Source organism: Pseudomyrmex gracilis, unplaced genomic scaffold (assembly GCF_002006095.1).
Source record: "Pseudomyrmex gracilis isolate BER0280 unplaced genomic scaffold, ASM200609v1 scaffold_74, whole genome shotgun sequence".
NCBI classification, from domain to species: Eukaryota; Metazoa; Arthropoda; class Insecta; order Hymenoptera; family Formicidae; genus Pseudomyrmex; species Pseudomyrmex gracilis.
In genome coordinates, this window is record NW_018020658.1 from 515,277 (window position 1) to 526,364 (window position 11,088).

The window sequence follows — 11,088 nt, forward strand, 5'->3', positions numbered from 1 at the left end:
CCGCGACGCCGCGCGCCTCGACGGTGCCCGCCGCGATACCTCCGAAGCAGACCGAGACGAGAAGGCTGCCCGCTGATAAACATGTTACGTTCGCGCGACGACCGCAGCGAGAGGAGATCGTCGTCGTATGTCGCGCGCCAACCGAAATCCCGAGCCGCCGTCGTTGCGACCAAATAAGTACGCGGCACCGAACATGGCATCGTCCACGAGGAGATCCTGGAAACTCCGTAAGAACATCTCGCGAATCCACGAATCGTCATTCTCTCTCTTTTCCCCGACTCTTTTTTTTTTTTCCCCGAGAATCTCCACGTATATATCCTTTCCGTGCGGGTAAACATTTGGTGTTTACAAGTCGTTTCAACAACTGCCACTTCACGCGGTTTCTTCCAATTATGGTATTATAACAGGCTCAGTCAAGGATTTGTCCCGCGGCTGAGAGAATGAAAAGTCGTTTCTCGCGCGTTTGGCGCAGATGACTCGAACACTGAATTAACCGAGTTGTCTCGTTTTGTCGAACAATGAATAAATTTTGTTTGCGCGCAGAATTTGTGTTCTGCGCGCCTTTTAAAAAAAATATGACACGGAAAACAACGTCTACATAGATTGTTTTGACGCTTGATCGAAATGAGTGTGTAAAAGTGTATTTTTTTAAAAATTTTACTTTTGTTTTTAATAAATATTTAAAATAGAAATTTTGTTTTAAAAATAGTTACTCTTACGTGTGCTGTTTTACTTGAATTTTTAAATTTGTATTTATAGTTTGCAAATGTGAGAAATGGTAATTTGTATTACTTTAGTTTCAGAATAACTTTGAATATTTGCTACGTGTATCTTTTATTCATCAAATTTAACGTGAATAAATTAGTTTGTGTGTACGCAATGTAAACCATATGTAAAATTGATGTGTTATTTCTTTTTCTCACGTACAGAGGAGTTTGTCGCCCATACGCCAAATGTCAATTGCTTAGCGTTGGGCCATAAATCTGGTCGAGTATTGGTCACAGGTGGCGATGACAAAAAAGTCAATCTATGGGCTGTTGGAAAGCAGAGTTGTATCATAGTAATTATCATGCATTTACTTTGAATTTAAAAAATAAAAAAAATAAAGTGTAACAAAAATAAATATGATCTGATTGTTTGTTTTGTAGAGTTTGAGTAATCACACTACCCCCATAGAGTGTGTGCGCTTCAATCAAACGGAAGATCTGGTATGTGCCGGCTCGCAAACAGGAGCGCTGAAGATCTGGGATTTGGAGCAAGCCAAATTGGTGCGCACATTGACCGGACACAAGTCCGGAATACGTTGCATGGACTTTCATCCGTACGGAGAACTGTTGGCTTCTGGGAGTTCGGATACAGCCATTAAATTATGGGACATTCGCAGGAAAGGCTGCATCTTTACGTACAAGGGACACAACAAAACCGTGAACAGCTTGAAGTTCAGTCCTGATGGACAGTGGATCGCGAGTGCGGGGGAGGAAGGAATGGTCAAGGTAAATCAGATAATTCTCTCAAGGTACATTGAAACAAAAAAACTGGATGTTACTCGTGTCTCTTGTTTATTTCAAAATCTATCATCTTACATATATTACATTTCTTTCTTCTTTCGTGCTATTTCACGCGTGAGAAAAGATTATTGATGCTTGTGTTATTTTTAAATCAGCTGTGGGACCTAAAGGCCGGTAGACAACTAAGGGAATTTTCAGAACACAGAGGTCCGGCCACAACCGTCGAGTTCCATCCTCACGAATTTTTGTTAGCAAGCGGCAGTGCCGACCGAACGGTTCACTTTTGGGACTTGGAGTCATTTCAGCTTGTATCTTCCACAGAGCCATCAAATTCAGCCATTCGGTAAGTCAGGATAATAATTTAAGCATTTATGTTATTCGATTTTGCCATATTGATCTTTCTTTTGCCGTTTTAGGTGCCTCTATTTCAGTCAAGGTGGAGAATGTCTGTTCGCCGGCAGTCAGGACGTCTTGAAGGTTTATGGCTGGGAACCGGGCAGGACCCTGGACACAATACCGACTGGCTGGGGAAGAGTTCAGGACATAGCTGTAGCTCAAAATCAATTGGTGAAGATATATATGAAAATTATTTTTATATATTTGTAACATGTACATCAGTATCGCGTTTATTAAAATATCAAATGATTTTTTGTAGATTGGTGCGAGTTTTCACACCGCGAATGTCATCTTGTACGGGTGCGACTTGAAGAAGGTCGCACCGCTCGGAGGAATAACCAGCGTGAGTTCGCCGTTCAGTCACGGTAATTCTCTGAGGAAAAGTTTTTCCAGGGAACGACCGGTCGGACTAAAAAAACACACGTGCGTGTTTCACAGATATTCGATTTTTAATTAAGTCAAATAAGATATCAGGCAAATATGTCGATCGTTACAATTTATATATATTTACGCGTCTTTGCAGAATGGATGTGCGAACAATAGAAGAAGCAGAGAAGTCCGGTACAGATCCGGAAGACGAGGCCACCTACGCGGACATACCTAATGTGACCGAGTATAGAAATATCTTTCAGCCGACCAGGGCGTGTAAGTAACTCGCCATATCCGTCCTGTAATGTTTCATTGTTCACTGAGTCTGCGACAAAAATCTCTATCTCTTTCTCTCCTTTCCGTCCTAACATTTGAGTTTCTTTCGCAATCGCTAACACACGACTAAACACACTTTTGCCGTATACACACACGATCGTTTCACGTTCACACATCTAAACAGTGAGAATGCAGTGCTGTATATAGTTTGTGAATGAGCATGCCGCGCATGATATGTTTCAGTGTCTCGCACACCACCTCCCGAATCCTCCGAGGCTTTCCAGGAGCCTCACGAAATAGGTAAGTTTGTGTGATAACCTTTGCACAAATCGAAAGATTTACTTGAATAGCAGCGGTATAAAGTTTTGATGAAAATTTTGTCTGGCGTTCGATTGTGTTGCTGAATATTTTAAAAAACCAAAACCACTGTTATAAGCATTTGCATGTGGATGTGTGTTGGACGCAAATAACAACAAAATATAAATGTTCGGAAGATCCGACGAGTGTACGAATGTATGTTCGGTTTATTTTAGATCCAGCGCAGCCGCAGATACTGCAAAATCTCTCTACCTCAATGTCAAACCTGAGCACAATCGAGCGCGAGAAGTCGCCTGTGCCGTCGTCCTCCTCACCGCCTCCGCCGTCGTTATCTCTCACGAAGCCGATGCCAGTGCGCGTTCAACCGATCAAGTCGTCGCCACCGGTTCAGAGAAACGCGATCACGACGACAAGTCAGATCAGAGCGAATCTACAGGCGAACAATAATCTGAATCAGCGCGCGTCCAAAAACTTCGCGTCTATACCGCCGTTGCGACAGAACATCACTCCTCTTCCGGGAAAGAGAGTGAGCTCGAACGATCAATTGCTGACGCCTCCTCAACTACCGGGACCGCAGAGATCGAATTCGACTTTGACGCCGCGCGTCGCCCCAATGGCCGCGGTCATACCCGTGATGGACGACGGCAAGATCAAGAACAGAGTACCTAGCCCGGATTCTCCGAAACACTATTTGAAGAGGCAGAGTAGCAGAGACGGGGAGCAGGGATATGAAAGCGATTATCCTGTACAGTAAGCGCATCCAATTATATTATGAATACGATAAATGTCGTTGTATTTAAATACTTTTTTTTTTTATTAAATGCAATATAATCCATATAATCGTGGACTAATTATAATCATTTTTAACTTAAATTTAATTAAGTTTCGTACATTTTGCGTTGCAGAATTAATAGTATAAGACACAGTCCTTCGGATCCCGCGTTAAACAGGCCGAACACCGCGCAGTCGAGATCGACATCGCTCAATCGAAACTTCGCCACCTCGACGATGCTGTCGGCGCGCAACGTTTCCACGTCCACGAGGAAATTGCCAAACAAAGCGCAGATACCACCGAATCCGAAGATAGACATACGCGTCTCACAGATACGAGGTAACGTCGACGACGCGGAGAGGGACGAGCTGGTGCCAATGAGCGCTGACAAACCTTACGGCTTGGACGTAGACAATTTCTTACCGGTAAACAAATTTCTTCTAAGAATCAAACGATCAAAGCATAAAATTGAGATTACAGATCGATCGCAGTTAATAATTTTCTTGCTGGCGAACACGAAACGCAAATAAGAATTAAAAACTTTGTTTTATTTCTATAAAAATCTGTCGCAGCAAATATACATATAATTTCCTATCTGAAATATCTGTTGCAGCACAGTTACACCGGTTCCACGTCCTTGGGCTACTCCCAGATGGGCGTGTTAACGGAGATGTCCGAGGCCGAGGTGTTGAACAGCATGATGCGAAGCCACGAGTCCATGATGGCGATATTCAAGAGTCGGCATCGTTCGTTGCAGATCGTATATTCCCTCTGGCACAACAAAGATCTCAAGGTAATCTATCCGCTTCGCGCAAAAAAAAATTTGTTGCACCGTTGAAAGATAAGAAACAATACGAATTGATTTCAGGCCGCGGTCGAGTCTGCGGTCGCGATGAACGATCTGGCGGTCATTGTGGATCTCCTCGGTATCCTCACGTTAAAACCGTACGTAGCTTCTTTGATTCTTGCGATTGAAAAAGAACACCATATCTATACTCGTTAATAATTATTGCCAATTATTGTATTTTTCATTCGCAGAACGATGTGGAACTTGGACCTGTGCAATTCCTTGCTCGGTCCCATTAGCGATCTCCTTCAAAGTAAATACGAAATGTAAGTAGGATTTACATTTTTTCTATAGTTTTTTTTTTTTTTTTTTTTTTCTAAGAAATAAAAATCTCGAATCGCCGCTCTCGAGTTTTCGAGTTCTGTAAATTTTTTTTACGTTTTGAATCTGTTGCTTATGATGACGGATGATTCGCGTTTGCATCACATTATCACGTCACCTACATATTTAGAAGTGACACACGGTAAATATTCATCGCGTCGCAGTTTTGCCCCACGCGCGCTTCGGCATCTATTTATCTTTCCGAGTTTTACTTCACCTTCAATGGCGAAACGCAACGCGTCGCGTCGAGATCAATCGAGACGTCTCTTTTTCTCGAAAGGGGTCCAAGCGCGCGTTGCTCTCGCCCGGGTTTGAAACGGGTCTATGGGAATGGCTAATTCGCTGCGGCGGGGAAATTCGAAGCGGCCGTTGGGGCGGCTCGGCGAAATTAGCCGAAACAATGGGAGAGAGATAGCGACAGATGCAAATGCGAGTACGGGACGCGCGAGTCCTTTCCCGTAGCGCGGCCGAGTCGTATTGTTCGCAAAGCGAATTGAAATCTGAAGTGCCGCACGCTCTCGCATATGCGCGACGCGATGACAGGCGGTGTCCGAGTGTCATCTTAAATATCAAAACGGCTGACATTGATCACGAATGTAAATTCGTCGGGAGTCGGATAATGTCGTGATTGAAAATAACGGACATTTACTAGAAGTTGAGAGAGAGAAAAGAAATATATTTTACATATTGTGAAGTTCCAACACACACCGGAGAGTCACATTTTTGAAGAAAATTTTTTAATAAAAAAATTCCATAAGATTTTAAAAACTTCTGAATTTCGAAATTAAAGAAGTTTACGTGCTGATTAGCTTTTTTGTCATAATTTGATACACAATATTGTTGTCATAATTATATACGTATGTTAATTTTGATGTTGCAAAGTGACGTTACATTTATGTTCGCAAGTTCAAACCGTTTTTCTCGTCACACACGCGTCACTTCCTGCACGTTTGGCTAATAAATCCAAGGAAGGAGGGGGGGCGGAAGTTTGTGTCTTTTATGCTCGTTTGACGTATGAAAGTGGACGATTAACCGCCTGGCCCTCAGTTCCAAGCTGTTGCACAGTCGTGGATGAGAAACCAACTATTTCCTTCCGCGTTTTGTATCAGGAAATATACACACAATTGCTTTATAATTGAGCTGTTTGCGTAATTAATCGCCGAAATCTTTCTCTCTCTCTTTCTCTCTCTCTTTCATGAAAGAGAAAAGATGCCTAATTTCAATGGATTAATAGCGACACATATACATTAGCATTTAACACCGTGAAAAATAAATTCGAAATAATTACCTGCCGTTTTACAGCTGTTGTTCACGGGGTCAGTTGTAACAACGAAATCGTTTTCGCCACTGACTTATTTCACTTGAAAGTGTCTAAAGCTTCTTATAAAATGTTTTTAGTGATTTTTTTTGAAATCTAAAAATACGATAAGAGTAATCTTTAAATAATCGAAATTAATGTCCACATGTGGTTCTAAAGAAAATATAATTTTTAGAGTGGCGATGTTTTGATTTATAGATTCGGATTTCGCGAAATTTTCGATGGGAGATCAACGACGAGTAAATATACACATCTCGGACGTCGTATTATGTAGTGGCAGTTTGCATATATAGTTTGCCTGCTCTTCGTTTTCACGCCTCGTTCGTTACGGCCTTTCGTCCTGGACCAGTTGGACCTCGTGAGAAAAAAAAATGTTGTCGATCAGAATGCCCGAACGCGTGTCGTCACGAGACAGGAGGGAGAGATTTCGGCCCCGCCTGGATCGTTTTCCGATTTTACGATTGCTCCCCCCCCCCCCACATCTTTGTCTTTTTTTTATTGTTCATAATTTTCTTTTGCTGTTTTTCGAAAACATATTTTCTTCAGCAAAATATCGAAAATGTAAAAAATATCGTGTCCGAGTTTCATTGTTTTTAAATTATTTTTAGTAAAACTTTTGAAGAAGAGCCTTTTGTCTCCCCCTAAAAGTGCGTGTACGGAGTGTCGGTTTCCCATTTTGTTACAAGCCGTGTAAAATAATCCATTGTACGGGATCCATACGATTGTCGTGGACGCGCGTCGCATTTATGAGACCGCTTTTCCCGATTCGTCTCGCCGATCTGTACGGGAGCAGAACCTCGAACCCTTTATCGTCCGTCTCGAAAGCGAGAGCATGCTGAATCGCAAGCGGGCAAGCCGCCTTTCGTGCCTTTCGTTATTTATTAGCGTCGTTAGCGGGGGCCTAATAACACCCATTTTATCAAGCGGACCAGGCGTGACCGGTTCGGCTGTTGCGAGATTGCCCGTGGTTTCTATCGGCCGACTGTTCGCGTCCATCCTGCCTTTTAAAGGTCCCCGTTTCTATACAACTCTCTATGAGCGATCCCGTTAAATAAATAAATGTTTTTTAATACTAGTTTTAATATAATACTAGTTTGTTTTAAACAATTAAATTACACTACTCTCAAGAACGCGATTATCAAATAATAAATATATCACAAATTTTAAATATTTATATTTTATCACATATTTTTAATATTAAATTTAATATTTGTTTTTTTTGAAATATGTTACATTTGACTTCAGGTACATAACGGTAGCTTGTACGGCGCTGAGACTTATTCTTCGTAACTTCTCTCCGGTGATCAAGTCCAACGTAGAAGCGCCTCTTCACACAATCGGCGTTGATGTGTCGCGAGAGGAACGGTGAGTCTTGTGAAATGGGAGGTCTTACGCGACATACGTTCTGTACGTTATTACTGAACTTCAAGAACCGTTTTGTTTTGTTTTTTTTTTTTTAGATATCACAAGTGTCTCTCCTGTTTTGAGAAGCTCATGGCAATACGAGCGGTGCTGCTGAAGAAGCAATCGACGTCCGGCAAGCTCGGCGCCACGTTCCGCGAGTTGGCGGTGCTCATCAGGAGCCTCGAGTGACCGCGGTCGCGTCGTCTCGAGATCCTCGTGAATTCGATCGCCAATATCGTCGTTACGTAGTCAATGACCGATTTTTTTTTCGACAACAAAGTCTGTCGGAAATCAGGATAAGGAGTGCCGCGTTATCGCGACCGTTTAACGGCGGCGCAAAATGAATCCTGTGGAGAAACAGCGATCAGATTAACTCACGGTTCAGGCCACCGCCTCATATCGAGGACACTTCCGTGAAATCGCGAATTCTGTCCGCTGTCTTCTTCTACACCGCCATCGGTCGTTCCGCTTGCCGATCACCTCCTCGTCGTTGCGTCCGCCGTAGTCGTGCCAGTCCTCGAGAAAAAATAAACAAGACGTTTGTTTGGAAGGAAATGCGAACGAATTGCCTCGATATCGTTGAAGCGAAGAAAGAGAGAAACGGAAGAAAAAAAAGAGTTGATGAAAAAGATGAGAAAAAAAAAAAGAAATTAGAATGAAGTTTGAAGAGCAGTTATGCTGATATCAAGTACATTTAAAATGGCGCATTCGGTTTTTTTAGGGATTTCTTTCCTCCTGTGATCTTTGTTCGGAGTTCAAATCAAATTGTTCTTTAGAAACCTTAATTCAATAAATTCTTAATGTATTATTGTAGTATTTTTAAAGCAATAAATAAAAATTATATTGAGGTTTGTAAAGAACAACTCTTTAATTGAATAACAAGAATGTGAGAAAATTAAAAAGGGAATTTTTTTTTTGCTTTAGCGAAGATATTTTTATCTATATTTATATATAAACAAAAATAGCAATAGTATGTATCATAATTCCGATTTTTTGTTTTCGATCGTTTTATTCATGCAAATCGGCTGTGGGCAATGTTTGGTAACAAGTGTCAGTTTGCTCGACGAAATGTTTGATTAGCACAAAGATGTAGTTTCGCTACAACAATTTTTTGCGCGGACAACGTGGTCCGACGTGGTTTTGCGCCCTTCTTGCCACAAAGATACAAACATGTACGTGATCATCGAAACGATCCACGGCAGGATCGGCCTCGATTGTGGGAGGCGATATATACGGCGATTGTAACTCGATAATAAGCGAAATAACGACTCTAAAAAATAAGATATTTAGGTAACGTGTAACATCTTTCCTAATGTACGAGAGAAATTGTATTTTTGCAAGAGGTATTTGCGTCCGTTCGCTAATAAAATAACTCTAACTTGTAGGCGTAGATACCTTGATTCCTGGAGATAAATCGTATAAGAGATGTAATCTGAAAAAAAAAAAAAACAAAACAAAAAAAATAACAAAGAAGAGCCTATAACGAAAAGAATCGGACTCGACAGAGAGAGAGAATGCATGTGTCGAAACGAACGATTCACTTTCTACGCGCATTTAAATTTATTTTTTTACGTGAGTATTCGTGGGAAATTTGTGAATATTTTTATCGGACGGTTAACACACACGGTAACGCGATTATTTAATAAAAATGTCTAACAAAGATAAATGTCGACGCGAAGCGTCACTGCTGCGTGTATTAACAGAAGTGCGCTTTTTAAAAATATATCTTTAAAAAACCTTTTTATACTCCAAATATTATCGTTAAATAAACGTTTTTAATCAGTGTCGAGAGGAACGGTAGAAGAACGAAACAAACACATATATCCCGGAGACAATACATTGTTCTTGTGAAAGTTTATTTTTTCTCTGCCATGTTATTTATTATTATAAGTTTTTGTTATATTTCGTTATGATGAGCTGAAAGGCGATGTGATTGTGACTAGACAAGAGCAGTATTAATTTGAGCACTGTATTAAAACAATTTTTTATCAAGTAGGTTTTGTGTGTAATACAAATCAGATTGTTCGAAAAACAGTATTGATAAAAGTATTACGACAATCATTAAGATATTATTATTACAGAACGTTTTTTATTCTTGCCTAATTAACGTTTACTGCATCTCTTGATTTAAACAGTTTTTATTAAAGGGATAAAAGATAAACTAGATTAATTAATTTACACTCGCGACAAACACAGTCTTTTATCTCATCACGACGATGTCTTATTCGTCTCTGTGTATTATAAATCGTAATTTATATTCCATTATATTTAAAATTGTGTTTCGATTTTAATATGATAATTTAAAGGTATAATATATTTGTACTCTCTGCGACATGTTGATGAACAGCGAAAAGTACTGATTGCGCGTTTTTACAAACTTATTCGACATTTTATAAATTTTTCCACGTGTAATACAATTTAAAAAAATATTATCTTATATGACATTATTTTTTCAGTGAAATAGCATAAAATTTAAAGTCACGTATTGTGTGTATCAGACTATTACAAAGTAGCAGACATTGATGGAAAAAAGATAAATACGATTGTTTTATTTGTTCTCGTCGTCGTGATAACGTTTTTTTTATTAGTGATTTTATATTTGCATGTATTATATTTAAATTTATAAATTTTCACTGTCTCCCTTTTCCGCAAAATCGCGCGATTCATTCAGCTCTCCCTTCCAATGTGTAATAAGAAAAAATGATCCTTTCGTAGAAAATTTATTTATCGTTTACGCATATAGAAGAAGTGCAATATTTGATTGTGCGCGATCGTCGATCGCGAAACATATTTTCTCCGAGAGAGAAAAATGTGCGCTAAAGAAGAAAGCGAAGCGACGTGTGTCTCTGTGAGAACGTGAGTTTTTTTTCTAACACGTCGCATCTTTCTCTCAAAGTATTATTGCGCAATAAAATGTACAATGTTTTTGTTAAGTTTCATCGTCTTCTTTTGTTTATTTAACTTAAAAAGTATTACCGCAGTATATGCACATCTTTTTGAATAATATATCTTTTATATCCTTTTTTCATATATTGATCAAAAGCTTGCATCATGCGAGGAGTTATTGTCTCCGACAAAAAATAGCTTCCTGTTCTTTATTGCGGACGCAAAAAATCCGAGACAAAAATCTGTTTTCCATTTTTACACACACACACAAATGTGTTTGCCGTTTTTATTCTTCTCGATATACTTTTTTTTTGTATCACTTTTACTTTTTTGACACGTCTGTGAAACCATTCCTTTGCTTTCCAACAATTTTTGCAAACTGCAATTTGCCAAGCAATTTTCAAGCAAAGAATGAAACTTCGTAGTTGAAGGGAGGGAAGTGTTCGCTCAAACCTCCGATCGTGTAGTTATTATTAATAATTGCTTTTGAAACGAGAGAGGAAGTGTATATTATATTTACGAGGAATATACTCGTCAGTTCCGTCCAATGTATTTTTATAAAGGAATGATGAAAAGAGAGAAAAAGAGGAAGTGTGCATGTCGCGCGTGTCTTTTTGAATGCTCTTGTGTAATATATTGTGTAATTTGTCGCTCCCCGATATACATATATATA

General features: G+C 39.8%; 1 protein-coding gene across 2 annotated transcripts; it reads left to right on the forward strand.

The window, feature by feature from the left end:
- Positions 1-23: 23 nt before the first annotated feature.
- Positions 24-10,462, forward strand: LOC109854778 (katanin p80 WD40 repeat-containing subunit B1). 2 transcript variants are annotated; one of them, XM_020428212.1, is made up of 15 exons: positions 24-227; positions 930-1,060; positions 1,149-1,493; positions 1,664-1,851; positions 1,925-2,075; positions 2,164-2,327; positions 2,428-2,549; positions 2,793-2,849; positions 3,083-3,617; positions 3,773-4,064; positions 4,253-4,432; positions 4,508-4,584; positions 4,678-4,752; positions 7,371-7,490; positions 7,586-10,462. In XM_020428212.1, the coding sequence occupies exons 1-15, from the start codon at positions 128-130 to the stop codon at positions 7,716-7,718; spliced, it is 2,670 nt and encodes an 889-aa protein (XP_020283801.1). In that variant the 5' UTR covers positions 24-127; the 3' UTR covers positions 7,719-10,462. The 2 variants fall into 2 exon arrangements, with proteins under 2 accessions (XP_020283801.1, XP_020283802.1); XM_020428213.1 differs by lacking the exon at positions 2,793-2,849.
- Positions 10,463-11,088: the final 626 nt, after the last annotated feature.